The sequence below is a fragment of the Myotis davidii genome, unplaced genomic scaffold, assembly GCF_000327345.1.
Source record: "Myotis davidii unplaced genomic scaffold, ASM32734v1 scaffold187, whole genome shotgun sequence".
In the NCBI taxonomy this organism is placed as follows: Eukaryota; Metazoa; Chordata; class Mammalia; order Chiroptera; family Vespertilionidae; genus Myotis; species Myotis davidii.
Window position 1 is genome coordinate 6,422,968 of NW_006383018.1, and position 15,925 is coordinate 6,438,892.

At 42.8% G+C, this 15,925-nt stretch overlaps 1 protein-coding gene across 2 annotated transcripts in view; it reads right to left on the reverse strand.

Moving 5' to 3' along the window:
• The window catches only part of SLC25A13 (solute carrier family 25 (aspartate/glutamate carrier), member 13), a 132,979-nt gene that overhangs the window by 84,086 nt on the left and 32,968 nt on the right, over nt 1-15,925 (reverse strand). The window contains exon 3 of one of the 2 annotated variants that reach the window (XM_015558315.1): nt 10,419-10,534. The exons of the other annotated variant lie outside the window; for it this stretch is intronic. Coding sequence (XP_015413801.1) covers nt 10,419-10,534 — 116 coding nt within the window. The remainder of the gene's footprint in view (nt 1-10,418; nt 10,535-15,925) is intronic. 2 annotated transcript variants of the gene reach the window in all.

A 15,925-nucleotide genomic window follows, 5' to 3' on the forward strand; every position in this document is an offset into this window, starting at 1 on the left:
TTAGCCTTTTCAGCAAATGGTGCTGGGACAACTGGATATCACACACAGAAGAAAAAAGTTAGAACCCAACCTTACACCACATATAAAAGCTAATCCAAAATGGAGCAAAGATCTAAACATAAAGAGGTTAAACTGTGATATTCTTAGAGGAAAAAAAACAAACAAAAATCTTTGTACTCCAGATTAGAAAATGGTTTCTTAGAGATGCCACCAAAAACACAAGCAACGAAGGAAAATAATAGGTAAATTGGACTTCAAAATTTAAAACTTCTGTATTCAATAAAAGTGAAAAAAACAGACTACAGAATTGGAGAAAATTTTTGCAAATCATATTATCTGATAAAGAACTCTGGAACATATAACTATCACAACTCAATAAAAAAAGAAAAATCACCCAATTTTAAAAATAGGCAAAAGATTTGAGTAGATATTTTTCTTTTCTTTTTTTGTTAATCCTCACCCAAGGATATTTTTTTCCATTGATTGGTTGATTGATTTTTATTTTTATTTATTTATTTATTTATTTATTTGAGAGAGAAAGAGAGAGAGAGAGAGAGAGAGGAAAGGAAGGGGAGGGAAGAAAGAGAGAGAGAGAGGAGAGAGAAACATTGATGTGAGAGAGACACATGGATTGGTTGCCTCCCATACATGACCCATCCGGGGCTGGGGATTGAATCTGCAACCCAGGTATCTGCCCTTGATCAGGAATTGAACCCGTGACCCTTAGGCATGAGTTGATGCTCTAACCACTAAGTAATGCCTGCCAGGGCTGGAGTAGATATTCCTAAAGAAAAAAAAATCCACATATACAAAAGGTCAATAAACATATGACAAGATGCTTGATATTATGAGCCATTAAGAAAATGTAAATTAAAACCACAATGAGATACCACTTAACCTCCATTAATAATAAATGTGTGTGGGTGAGGATATGAAAAAACGGAAACCCCTACACACTGCTGGTGGGAATGTAAAATGATGCAGCTACTTTGGAACAGTTTATCAGTTCTTCAAAAAGTTAAACACAGTTATCATATGACTCAGCAATTCTACTTCTAGCTATATATCCAAAAGAAATGAAAATATAAGCCCACCCAAAAGCTTGTGCACAAATGTTCATAGCAATATTCATAGAAACAACCCTGGCTGCTGATGGCAGGCGCCCGGGACCCGGGCTGCTTCACTCTGGCCCTGGTTTTTATCCGGAATGACACTAGAAGGACGGTCGGTCTAATTAGCGTATTAGCCTTTTATTACCCTTTTATTATTATAGATTATTATTATAGATGTCCAGAATAGGTAAGTCCATGGAGACAGAAGGTAAATTAGTGATTGCCTAAGACTGTTCTAAAATTGACTGTGGCGATGGTTGCACAAATCTGCGAATATACAAAAACCCACTAAATTATAATTTAAATGAGTGCAATGAAGCTACTTTTAAAAAACCTGAAACTGTCAGCTCTGCCTCTTACTAATGAGTGACATCAGGCAAATTACCTACACTGACTCAAATTATCTACTTAATCTGTAAAGTGGGAATAAAATATGTATCTTCAAGGGTTGTCCTATGGCTAAGCATGTCTAGCACAGTGTTCTAAAACATAGTAGGTGACCATTAAAATGGTAAAACTCCAAAATCTAAAGTCTTAATTTTAATCAAAGATGTTTTCCAGGAACTAAATATTTATGAATGATATAAAGAAGAATCAGGCACAGTGTGATTTGGAAATATCATAGTTTATACGTTTCTCAAAAAGCAATAATTTTCCTCAAATATTTAAATTCCATCCTTCTCAATTCATATATTAAAATTTTGAATAACAAGTGATTTGAAAAACTAAGTAATTTTCTATTATGATTCTGAAAGTATGAAATTAAAAAAGATTAAGAACCTCCACTCTTTACTTTGAAGATCTTTCAGATAACTAGAAATATTTAATTGGCAAATTACTTGCACATGCCATTAAGTGGTTAGGCTGAATTTGTTTTTACAAATTCTATGGGCTCTTATTCCTTAGCCTCCACCACACTGTAATCTGAAATCATCAAGGTCTTCACTTATGCAAATTTTAACTTTCTACGTTTTTGTTTCCATACAGAATAACGAAATTAATGTGCTTTAATTTCCCAAAGATTCACTTTTTGAAGCTGCAAATCAATGAAAAGTTTCCCATTAAAATAAAAAAGGTTTTCATCAAGCTACATTATTTCAAACCTGCGCCATATCTCTCCCCCCACCCCCTCTGATCCTAAAATGTGCATCCTATATAATAAAAGGCTAATATGCAAATTGCCCCCTCGACCGGGAATTTGATCAAGATTTCAACCAGGAGTTTGACCAGGGGACGGGGCTGGCCAACTACCCATGGCCCCTCCCCATGGCTGTCCCTGCCCCCGATTGCCCCCCCACCCTTACTGGGGGCGGGGCTAGTCAGAAATCCACCCACAGCCTCTCCCCCCACCTGGCCTGATTGGGGCAGGCCAGCGGGACCCCACCTGTGCACGAATTTGTGCACTGGGCCTCTAGTTCATACATAAACACAAAAAGGATGTTTCTGTTAAACCCAAAAGCAGTGGCTTTGGAGGCAAAGGGAGAGCGGCTGAACGGCCGCACTTTATCTCAGCAGCTTCACTGGGGGCCTTCTCCAGTGTGTGCTCAATCCTCCCAGAAAGTTGTGGTTTCGCTCTCAGGGCACTAATATTCCACCCTGCTGATGTGGTTAACAACAGCTTAGGCGGCCATCGTCTTTTAAGCAGGGAGCAAAGACAAATTGTTGAATTCCTGAGTTAAATGACATAATGGAGTAAGTGGATGCAGACCTATCTCTGCTGCCACAGGCTCCCATAGCAAGGTTGCCATTTCAAACCCTTTTGACAAGTGCCTTTTTATATTAATCACAGTTAAGGGTCTGAAGAGGACAGAAGTGTTCTGGCTACAATTCAGACTCATGCAAGGAAGTTCTAGGGGGAAAATGGGTGCCATTAAAACAGCGTAAGGACAGAACAAGTACTTTGCACGCGCAGCTCTTCTCATTAAAATGAGTTCGCGCTGAGCCGCTGTACACTCTCTATTATTCTGATTCTGAACATGTAGGTACAGTGGTGGAAAGTATCTTTCAAAAAACAAGCCCACACTGAATATTATATTGAAGCGATAGGTGATGCTGGCACAGGTAAAATTTAGGACTAATTGAAAACTTCAAGTTCTGAACTAAGAGAGCGATGGGACTGCCCTGACATGAGCTCATGTGACATCCTAGAAAAGAACACTGTCCTTCTAACAGCGCCAGCAGACAGCGTGATTCCTACAAAACCAATCACCTTCCATCTCTAGGCCTGTTCCCACATCCGAGGAAGAAAGCTGTGAACTACACACCAGCCATTGTTCAATGGCAGGGTGAACCCGCCCCCAGGCACAGCGCCTTCAAAACACCTTCCCAAGCCCCACAACCAAAGATTCTGATTCCACGGATCTGAGATGGAGCCAGGGAGCCCACAGTTGTCATGAACACTCCCCCTCGCTATCACAAGGAGAACCCACGGCCTGCCATCCAAATAACAATCCTTCCTATTCTAACACCTGCTGGACCTATAAACCCTCAAAGATGAACACACTACTGAAATCATAGTAGCGAATGTTGGTTAACAACAACAGAAAAAGTTAAGGCTGGCTGGGATTGAGCATTCGTTATTAATCTCTGCCCCATGCCATCACCTAAACCAGTGGTTCTCAACCTTCCTAATGCCACGATCCTTTAATATAGTTCCTCATGTTATGATGACCCCCGATTTCATTGTTACAAATTGAACATAATTAAAGCATAGTGATTAATCACAAAGCAATATGTAATTATATATGTGTTTTCCGATGGTCTTAGGCGACCCCTGTGAAAGGGTCGTTCGACCCCCAAAGGGGTCGCGATCCACAGGTTGAGAACCGCTGACTAAACCAACAGCAACAGAGGCCAACCGAGATGTTTCCATCTGCTAGAAAAAGTCATTTCCAAACGGACAGAATAAATCATTTGCAGTCTTTCAAAACATCAAAAGTAGGTCAGTGAAAATGGCGTGTGGAGGCATAGAGCCAACTGTGGTCACCCTGCCTTTAACCATTGGCTGTGTTAATCGCCCTTGAAGGGAAGTTCCCCGCCATGAGAGAAGTCCACAACCAAAAAGCTCCAGCCCTTTGAAATGCTTAAAGGGGTACAAAGAATCCAAATTCATCCTCTAAATTCAAACATACTATCTATATTGTTTAAAAAATGAAGTAATGCTAGTTTCCTTAGATGGATGTTATAAAATGGAATTTTCTTGCAAAAGCTTTAACATACATTTCACCCACCTTAAATGCTTTCAAGAGCAGAGGTACCATAAACATATACCCACAGTGATCCCATATTAGTGTAAAACTGTTTTATTTCAATTAAAATGTCTAACTATCCACCTCCAACATACACCTAAACTGTAATTTTCTCTGAGAACGTGCAGTATGCGCTTGATTTTGTTTCCTTGATGGACCTATCAGAGCAAAAACTGCCTCGCCACTGTTGGAAGAAATCAGTCATTAGCAGCAAGATTACAGCAAATTTTCCAATTTAGAAAAACCGTATTTTTATCTCTCTCTCTCTCTCACGGAAAGAATAATGGTATAATTTGACTATTTTTAAGTGAGCAGTACAGTTTAAAATAGTCACATTTTCCCAGTGCCTCAAGCTTTAGGATTTACTGTTAGCTTTGTGTTCTCCATGCCTTCTTTCCTTATTGCAAATTCTCTTCTCCTTTCATCTGCACACACACACACACACACACACACACACACACGAAGAAGCCCCCAGTCCGGGCTCTCCACACCGGCAGTCTTCTGAGGAGAGGGTCACTTTCATCGGTCGTTAACTAAGGAGGAGCTTCCAGGGCAATGGAGACTTCCTCTCCAGTTGACATCCTCCCACCTTCTCCACAGGCCTCCTCCACCCCAGCCCAGTCCCTGTTTTTAAAGTGGAGTGGTGAAGTAGGAAAAGGGACAATATTTTAGCCATTTGAAGCATGGGCGATTTTCAAATTATCCCACCAACTGGAAGTGCTCTCTGATACTACTATCTTGCAAAATTGAAGCCATTATGGTCAATCGTGCAAATCCGTATTTAGCTTTTCGTAAACAGAGGGTTTTTGACCCGATGAATTGGAACAGCTTCTGAAGAGCCTAGGGATCTCAGGCGAGACCCTCAGTACCAGGGCACGCCACAACCTTTATCAGCGTGGAGGTCATTTACTTCCAAAAGCACACTGTTCTCACCCAGGAGTCTTATTCTCCGTTGGAATGTGGGTAAGAAGGTATACTCAGGTCCCCAAATTATATAAAATAAAATCATTATCGGGCAATAATACCACATTAATACATTTGTGTGTGTGTGAAACACTAAATCAGAATCAATATTAACAAAAAAAATTCCCCCCAATAAGGCTCCTTAACCCATTTCCCCCCTAAGTTATCTTTTTGAATAGTATTTCATTTTCCAAGACTCTTTACAGAGATAAGAAATAAATTACACCATGTGGTTCCACACACATAGACACAGAGTAAATAGCTGAGCCCAGACCAGACCCTGACTTCTTCTATTCCAATACTTATATTCCTTTAGCTTTTTAATTTATTATTAAATCTGGGTGCTTACCTTCAAAACTTCTCATTTCCATACTTTTAACTCTCATCATTTTCTGCAACTTGAACCAAAATGACTGAAGTGGGTTGTTTCCACACATTTCCTCCTGCCATCTAGCCTGTCCCCTGTCCCTTTTCCCAGAGCATACCACGTTCACTTCCATCACAGCAGGAGCTCCTGGACAAAAATCTAACTGTGAACCCAGAATGGGACCCTATGCTTTGGAAACCAGCTTGGCAGTATCTACTGAAACTAAATATACACATTTTCCTATGACCTAGCAATTCTACTCCTAGAAATGCCTACACACACATACACACAGACACACAGACACAGACACACACCAAATCTATGTATGTATAAGCACATTATTTGCAGGAGCCAAATTAGAAATGTGCAAATGTCTATCAACATTTAGAAAGAGTAAATAAGGAAAAGTTTACACAATGGAATACTATATACAGCAAACAAAACAAAACAAAACAAACAAACAAAAAAAAACAAAGTAAAAATAGAAAAAAAAAAGACCTGGATGAATATTACAAATAAAACTTAAGCAAAAGAAGTAGGAATAAAAGGGTACATGCTATCTCAAGGTCATTTACAAATATCAGGAATCAAAATAAGAAAACATGGTAAGAACAAGACTGTTATAAGTATGTTTTGCCTCAAAGGAAACAGAACACAATGATCTAGGTCCCTGTTCGGCAAACTGCGGCTCGAGAGCCACATGCAGCTTTTTGGCCCCTTGAGTGTGGCTCTTCCTAAGCCTTAGGTAAGTTAATAACAATGTACCTACCTATATAGTTTAAGTTTAAAAAATTTGGCTCTCAAAGAAATTTCAATCAGTGTACTGTTGATATTTGGCTCTGTTGACTAATGAGTTTGCTGACCACTGGTCTAGGTCAAAGGAACAAAACTGAGGGAATGAAGATCTTTTCATTGTAGCAAACACAGGGAGTGGGCTAGGCATGGAAAGGTGGTGAATATAAACAAGGCCTCAGAGAAAACAGGAACGAGTTCCTTGAAATAGGACACTGGGGGTCTCTCCCTCACTCCACCTGACTTTTGTTTGCTGAGCACTGGGATACGAGTAGTGGGAGCACTAACACTCCCGGCTTGTAGACCAACACTGATGCTTGCTGTGCTTAGTGAGCCAGCCCTGCTTCAGACAAGCTCTTACGCGGAAATCCACTACGTAGACAGATGAAAGTGTTACTGTGCTCCTCTGGGTGAAATGCGAGGCTCGGAGGCCACGCTGGGAGGCACCCAAATCTGCAGCTGCACGCCAGCCTTCCCTGCAGCCCACAGGAAGGCCCCAGATGACCCTCTTAGAGTGAGAAAACCATGCTCACCCCATGACCTCCAATGACTGAGCCGTTCTGAGAGGTAAAAAAAGGGGCCCTTCCTCTCTCACCACTCCATGCTCACCCCGCCAAAAGACACACACTCAGGTAGACAGCCTTCAGAAATACAAAAGGCTCGTTCTTGGGTGAAGGACTGACAAGGGGCTAAGGAAGTAACCAGAGGTAGAGTGAGTGACAGTGCTTGTATCTCAAACAGCCATATATGGACAGACAGACATGTCATAGACTGAGGATCTCTTCATACTGGGGGTCGATGAGACCAGGATTGACTAAGTCCTCTTTTCGGCCCAACATACTAATTGCTAGATTCTTCTAAAAGGTACCTGCTGTCAAAACACTCCTTAGGCTCCCCCCAAGTCCCATGACTTTGTTTACCTGTCAAAAGCCTGTTACCTACAGCACCCACCTCCAGGATGGCTCTGCCCTACCTTATGAAGTGTTGAAGGTCAGCTGTTATTTTGGAATTGGATGGTCATTTGGGTATCTTCTTTGTACTACTCATAGCACTTTCAGTTAATCCTAAATAGGGATTAAGAGCTCAAAAAAGCCCAGGACACATTTGATGACACCCACAGGGTGAGGATCCCATCAGCTCATCGTAAATGGATACAGAGTGTACCCTGCTGTCTTTCTGTGCGAGACTGACTGTGAAACAAGTTACCTGTGGAAGGCACAGTACTGGAGAGGGCTGCGCTTTCTTCTCCATATGCAACAAATGATGTGACTAGAATTTAACATCCTTGGGAGCCCCAATTCTTTACTTCAATCTCTTATACCTTCAGAGATGGGGCAGTGTACAACCCAGAACAGGTGGTAAGCAAATTATTGGTTAATGGCTAGGGGTTAAACTGCAAGCTAAAAATAAAGGGGGTGTGGGGCGGTGCCCTGAACAGTTTTCCCAGTGGTTAGAGTATAGGCCCACAGACCGAAGTGCCTCGGGCTGGATTCCCAGTTAAGGGCTCAATCCCTGCTCTGGTCGAGGTGTGAAGGGGAGGCAACCAATCGATGTGTCTCTCTCACATCTATGTATTTCTCTCTCTTCCCCCCCACACACTTCCCTCCCCTCCATTCTCTTAAAATATAATCAATGGAAAAAGTATCCTAGGATGAAGATAAAAAATAAAAATAAAAATGTGGGCAAGAAGAGAAGGGAGGAGAGGAGAGAGGATAGGAAGGAGCAGAAGAAGAAGAGGAGGAGGAGGAGGAGAAAGTAGACCTGCCCTTGCTCTTACAAGTTATTTTTTTAGCAATATTATTTTTATAAAGGCCTTTGTTTTCCAGATAGCACCTTCATATGAGTAGATCTTTTCATCATTACGTAGACCTGTAAGTAGGTTATTACAGACGAGCCAAATGAAGCTCAGAATGTTGAAATGACCTGCCCATCAACAAACCACTGGTGAGAGGCAGAAACCTTGGCACTGGTGAAAGTCCTTTGTTTCTTTCCTCCGCCAGCCGGTGGTGTGGCTGGTGGCAGCAACGTCCCTTGGCACTTCATGCCAGGAAGGGAAGATCGGTCACAGTGAAGGAAAACATCTGAAGTCCGTTTCTCAGTCCCCAGTCTCAACCCCGCTCTCTTCCTCCAGATCTGCTGCAGAAGGAGGAAGACGGAGAACACACCTATGCTCAACACACTCAAACTCACAGGCTCGCCTTGTGTATCCCCAGGAAACGCTCTCATGACATGTTCCCCAAACTGGCTTCCACCGGGTACATCAATGCCACCATGAGCTGGCTGCTCCTTTATTACTTAAAGATTTCAGTGGGGCCAAAACTGGTTTGGCTCAGTGGATAGAGCGTCGGTCTGCGGACTGAAAGGTCCCAGGTTCGATTCCGGTCAAGGGCATGTACCTTGGTTGCAGGCACATCCCCAGGAGGAGATGTGCAGAAGGCAGCTGATCGATGTTCCTCTCTCATTGATGTTTCTAACTCTCTATCTCTCTCCCTTCCTCTCTGTAAAAAATCAATTATATATATATATATATATAAATAAAAGGTTTCAGTGGGGACATTTTTCATTGATGTTCCACTGAGAAGTTGTGGTTACAGCGATGCTAAGAGGAATTAGGTGATGAAAAACAAAACAAAACAAAAAACCTAACATTATTCAGGGATTTTTAAATATTAAGTAATCCTCAGGAAGTGTTCATGGAAAGCATATAAGCTTCCAGATTATATGAAACAAAAACAGGCAAATACATGTGTTTTGCTTCTGCCCTCGCGTATTGAGCCTTAAATAACTGGCATGTCATATGAACATGGAACAGTGGGTGGGAGAGGGGGCAGGCTGCTGGGATAAATCTATTATACTTCTTACCTACACTTAGTGTAGTTATCTTCGATTCCAATAAGGAAAAGGAAGACTGGAGAGGATAATTAACTTAGCTCAGAGGCAAAAGTGGCAGAGTTGGAGGAGGCTAAGTTTCTCCAGTTCCAGAACCATCCCAGAATGGATGGTGTTCTATTACACCATCTGTAGTTCCTACCATTTCTCATCATCCATCCAGTAGGACAAGCCCAAGAGGTCTAAGTGCATTGGAAACTATGAATAAAGACCTTAAAAATGGGCGCATTAGCCATCTCCCCTGAATGCACAATCCGTATGCCCCAAAGGGCTCCCAAACTCTTCACGGGCACTGTTGTGTATGATGGTTCACATGCACAGAAGACCGATGCCGGACACCCCCAGTCCAGGGAAACATAGTGTTCTCGGTCAAATCTGGCTTTGGTGGGCTGTTTCTTTTAGAAAAGAACTGACTACTGCCCCCAGCCACTTCCTGGTCTTCCCTTTCTTCTAATACTTCAAAGACTTCAGGGTTTTCTGCGGCTTTGCAGCTAATCCAGGAAGATGGTTCTGCCTTTCAGAACAAAGACAGCAGCAGCACGGTAGGCGCTGCCCGCCCAGCTGTGGGGGGAACGTGCTGTTTAGAAGAACAGCGTTCTCCGGGGACTACCATCCTGTGCAGCACCTCTGGCCTGAAGCTACCCGCTGAGGACAAGGTGAGGACAGGAAGTCATGGGGACAGGAGTACCTCCTGTTCTCGGGCAGTTGATGAACTTCCTCATTCTGTCAGTGGAAAGAAAGCAGTGCTGACTGTGAAGATATGAACAGAAGTCCCGTCTAGCTCTCACGCTCTCCGACTCTGGGAAAAAGTCCTGCCACATCCTAACTCACCTTAAAACGAAACCAGAGCATCAAACTACTAAGCCAGAAACTTAGCTTTTCAAGCAGGGAGACAGTTAAACTGCAGCCCCCAAACACTGATAGCTTTGCTAAAAGGGATATACTAATTTCTTAAAAGCAACTTCCATACATTCCATTCCATGGGGAAAAAGAGCAGCTCACACAAGCCTGCACTTGCTTGGGTGTGCACACACTCACGCCCCTTACCAAATGTCACTTCTCCTTTGCCAGCTTTGTCAAACAGCTGAAAGGCCACCATGAACAAAGCATCCGGGGCGCACAGGACAGATTCAAATGCTACAAATTCTTGAAAGGATATTAATCTGCAACACAAAACAAGCACAAAGCATAAAGTCAGTAGCCTGCGGGAGACAAAAGCATGCGCAAATATGCACTAAGGAAAAAAAATAAAATTCAAAGCTAAAAACACTTAACATTTCCTTTTACATACAGTGGACTGAAATGACAACGTACCGAATCTAAAAGGGGCGACAGGTTTGAAGATACGGTGACACATTATAGATGCATTATAATTTTAAATGTAACTTTTCCCCAACATATCACTTTTGTTTCAGGCATAGTGCTGGATTCCAGAATTGAAGCTCGGATACTTAGATGAAGATGTGATTGTACAACAGCAAATGGAGCAGCTTTGTCATTCATTAATGATTTCTTTATACACTATGGAAGAATGCCTCACAGAGATTCATTCATTATTGACGTCTACTGACCCGTGTGGATTAAACTAGGAATGATAGTGGCAAAGGGGGACGAAAACAGATAAATCAGACATAGAATGTGACAGGGAGGAACCTGTCAGGTAGATATAATACTAATGTAGAAATAATATGCAGGAAAGACAAATCGTAAGACAGAGACCAGCGTGAAAGCAGAATTCTGGTAAAAAATCAAAGAAGGCTTTGTTGCAGAAATGGAATGTGAGCTGGACCTGGAAAATGAGTGAAATTGAGGTATGCAGTCATGGGCGCAAAAGGGAGGGTATTTCTGCCTGGCCAATGTTGCTCAGTGGTTGAGCATTGACCTATGAACCAGGAGGTCACGGTTCAATTCTGGTCAGGGCACATGACCAGGTTGCGGGCTCGATCCCCAGTGTGTGGTGTGCAGGAGGCAGCTGATCGATGATTCTCTCTCCATCACTGATGTTTCTATCTCTCTCTCCCTCTCCTTTCCTCTCTGAAATCAATACAAATATATTTTTTAAAAAGGAAGGTACTTTCAGCAGGGGCATGCCCGCAGCAAGGTAGGTGCAAGAAAGCTGGGCATGTACAAGGAGAATGGTGAGAAACCGGCTGGGTCTGTATGATGGGGTGCATTAAAGAGGACACTGTAAAATGAGATGAGAAGTATAAGACCAGAGATATGCCTGAAGACAAGTACAGGAGTGATTGAAAGTTTCTGAGCAAGGTCCTGACATGATCAAATTTATCTGATAAGAAGAACATGATAGGCCATGGATGCTTTGACTTTCAAGAGGTAAACAAAGCCACAAAATCTTTTCTAAAAATGTTCTTTGCCACTATTTTGCATTTTAAATATCCAACTATGTCAATGGTACGTTAAGATAGTCCAAGTTTCTGGATGCTAATAGAGGGGAGAAGAAATCAGGAGCACGTTCCTATGTTTCACGGAATATTTAATTACTTCTAAACATCTGATAGACCACATTTTATACAATGTCTTACAAAGCTACCTTAGCTGTTCCCAGAAATGTCACCTGGTTATAACAATGTCACAAAGAAAGGAGAAACTCGTGTTGTGTTCCAATACACTATCACTGTCATTCACCACCCAAAACCATCCTTACAAGTGCATGGGAACATTCAAGTGCAACACATGTTACAGAAGAATACGTGCCCAGAACGTATTATCCTCTACTACACAGTCTGTCCCACTGAGAATCTATGCTCCAGATCCGAGGGGGAGGGAAGCTAATTCGAGTCAAACCTTCCTGATTGGCCCAAAGGAGCTTATAACCTGTGGGGGAAGGAGAGGAAGTCATGTGCATATATACCCACCAGAATGCAAGAGCCGAGGGTCACAGTAAAAGAAATAAAACCACTGAAGGGCACAAAAGAAGGAGATTTATTTTGCTAGAATTGGGCAATGCTTCCTAGAGGTCTGGCATTTAAAGAAGACATTTTAAAGCTGACAAGATCTTAGAGCTCATCTACTTCAACCTCCTCGTTTTGCTTTGGAGAAAACTGGAACTTAATGACTAGTATAAAGTGAACAATTGGCTTCTGGCATTTGGGCCTAAGAGCCGTGTGCCCTGGTTTCCATTTCACTGAGAGAGGATTCCAACTGGTATAAGAAGATAGAGAGAAGGGCCCAGAGAGGCTGTGCCACACTGAGGTAGCAACAGAGCAAAGTCAGGACAAATGCTATGTTTCGAGAAGGATGTCCGTCACAAAGAGTAAAGAAGTGGCTTGCGCTGTCATGACAGCCACCTGTGAAGGGCCTTCAAGGCCAATTTACAGAACCTTGACTTTTCTGCAGGCAATGAGAAGTCACTGAGGTTGTGGGGTTGATAAACATCAGGTTCACATCTTTATTTTAGAAAAGGAACAGGTGTGGAAGATGAATTTAACAGAGGAAAGACAAGAGTGGGGAGACAGCATGACAGTGAGGGCTAGCAGGGTTCTCACCCAGGGCCAGAGCACCAGGACTGAAAAACGAGGAAGGGCTAGACGCAGTGGTCGGCAAACCATGGCTCGCGAGCCACATGCGGCTCTTTGGCCCTTTGAATGTGGCTCTTCCACAAAATACCGACTTCTGAGCATGGGCCATGAAGTTTCAATCGCACTGTACGTGTGCGCCCGCACGTGGTATTTTGTGGAAGAGCCACACTCAAGGGGCCAAAGAACTGCATGTGGCTCACGAGCAACACAGTGGAGGCAGAAATGGCAACTCCTGGTAGAAACTGGATTTCAGAGGCTGAAGATGAAGAAATAGGCCAAGTCACTCCACGACTTCTAACCTAGGTAACTGAGTGGGATGATGATATCATCAAAGATAAAGGGGGGAGAAAGGAACAGGTAGAAAGGGAAATGAGAGAGTAAGACTGATTCTGACCAGGTTAAATGTGAGGTACCAGTGGGACACTGAGGTATGGTATCCAGAAGGAATCCAAAAGGACCAGCATGAAACTCAGGAGAGAGGCTGATACAAGTTGAACTATGTTCCCCTGCAACCTCTGCTGAAGTCCTAACCTCTAGTACCTCAGAATAGGAGCTTATTTAAAAACTGTGTCCTGGTGCATGGACTTGTGCACACTGAAAGGGAATTAATTAGAAGAAATATTTTAATATTGCTATTCACATCTTGCTAATGAAAAGAAAACAGGATTCTACTAGGTCTCCTTTCTACCTAATCCAGGACTTCTGTGAGGATCAAATGAGATGAGGCACGAGAAAACACTTCACAGACATGTGGTTAAACTGTAAAATGTTTCTACCTGGCTATAAAGCAAGTTGTGTTCCTGATCTAAAGAAACTATAAGGAGGCTAGTTGCTAGGGAGAGGAAGCCAGGTGTTGCTACATGATGTCATTACCTGGACACTTAGCATATCATATATATATATGGACAAACAAGAAACTCCAAGGATGCTGGTCACTAGGGAGAAGAAGCCGGGTGTTGCTACGTGATGTCATTAACCCGGCGCCCACAGCGACCGTTGCTGGGTTGGGCTGGGCTGTGGGCCACATTTTGCACCATGGGGTCTTGGCAGCGTTGGCTGGGATTTTGTGGGGTGTCACTCTGGGGCCTGTGTCCCACTTGGGGGAAACCAAGTATTGGTTTGTCAGCGCCAGGTCCATGGTGCCGTTTATTTTTAAATGGCCAGTGCATGCCACGGCAGCTTCTGCGTTGAGCGTCTGCCCCTGGTGGTCAGTGCCGTCATAGCTACCGGTCGAACAGACGGACACTTAGCCTTTTATATATAGATAGGGTTGTTGCAGATGTACTTAGTTAAGATGAGCTCCTAGTGGAGTAGGGCAGGCACCTGATCCAATGTGACTAGTCATGCGCACTGGGAGAATGCCATGTGAAGATGAAGGCAGAGGTCAGGGTGATGCTTCTATAAACCAAGAACACAGAAGATTGCCAGCAAACCACAGAAGCTAAAAGGAAGGCATGGAGCAAGTTGTCCCTCCAAAGGAACCAACCTTGCCAACACCTTGATCTTAGCTCCAGACTGTGAGGCAGTACTTTTTTTTTTTTTAAGTCACTTAACTTGTAGTATTTTGCTATGGCAAACTAACACAGGGGCCAAGATTGGAAAGGCAGATCTGGGAGTCTTTAAACCAGTGGTTCTCAAACTTCCTAACACCACGATTCTTTAATACAGTTCCTCATGTTGTGGTGACTCCCAATTTCATTGTTACAATTGAACATAATTAAAGCATAGTGATTAATCACAAAAACAATATGTAATTATATGTGTTTTCCGATGGTCTTAGGCGACCCCTGTGAAAGGGTCGTTCGACCCCCAAAGGGGTCGCGACCCACAGGTTGAGAACCGCTGCTTTAAACAAAGGCTACTTAAAGCTGTGAATGAAACTGCCCAGAAGCATTTCAATCAGATACACGTTCAGACTACTGAGGAAGGACAGAGAAGAAATGTGTTCTGATTATCTGCTTTATTCTCACCACCCCTCTTCACACACCATGACCCCCTCTGGGCAGGCCCCAGCAACCATACAGCCACATTGGTCACCAGGTTCACTTGCTGGCAAGTAAGAGGCAGAAAATAATCATATTTGATCCATTTTCGCTGAACAGATGATAGGGTAGTTAAGAGTGAATCACACATATAGTGTATAGTATCTAGAAAAGGCACACTTTGTTTTTAAAAATATATTTGTATTGATTTCAGAAAGGAAGGTAGAGGGAGAGAGAGAGAGAAACATCAATGATGAGAGAGAATCATTGATCGGCTGCCTTCTGCACACCCCCTAATAGGAATTGAGCCCACAACCCAGGCACGTGCCCTGACCGGGAATTCAACTGTGACCTCCTGGTTCATAAGACGAAGCCCAATCACTGAGCCACACCAGCCGGGCTAGAGAAGAGACATTTAAAAAATTTAATGATCTGAATAAAGAAAGGCTTAAATAAAACAAAAAAGAACATCTTACCTCTCTCAAAATGGTACAAGAAACCTGAAGGCTATGGATGTGCGTAAACAAATCCTCTGGCAACGTCAAAGTGGTTTCATATACACAACAGGCCAATGAATACTCTGGTATCTTAGGCATGTCACAGATACCAGAAAGGTATGTGATTTGGTATGATTTTTTTTTCTCTCTCTCGCAAAAAACAAAAACAAGAACAAAAACAAAACGTATTTAAAAGAAAAGAATTGTTGATGATAGCCATTCTGACAGGTGTGAGGATGTGGAGAAAAAGGAATCCTTCTGCACTGCTGGTGGGAATGCAGACTGGTGCAGCCACTGTGGAGAACAGTATGGAGCTACCTCAAAAAACTAAAAATGGAACTCCCATTTTACCCAGTGATCCCACTACTAGGAATATATCCCAAGAAACCAGAAACTCCAATCAGAAAGGATATACGCACCCCTATGTTCATAGCAGCACAATTCACCACAACTAAGATCTGGAAACAGCCCAAGTGCCCATCAGTACAAGAATGGATTAGAAAACTGTGGTACATCTACATGATAGAATACTACGC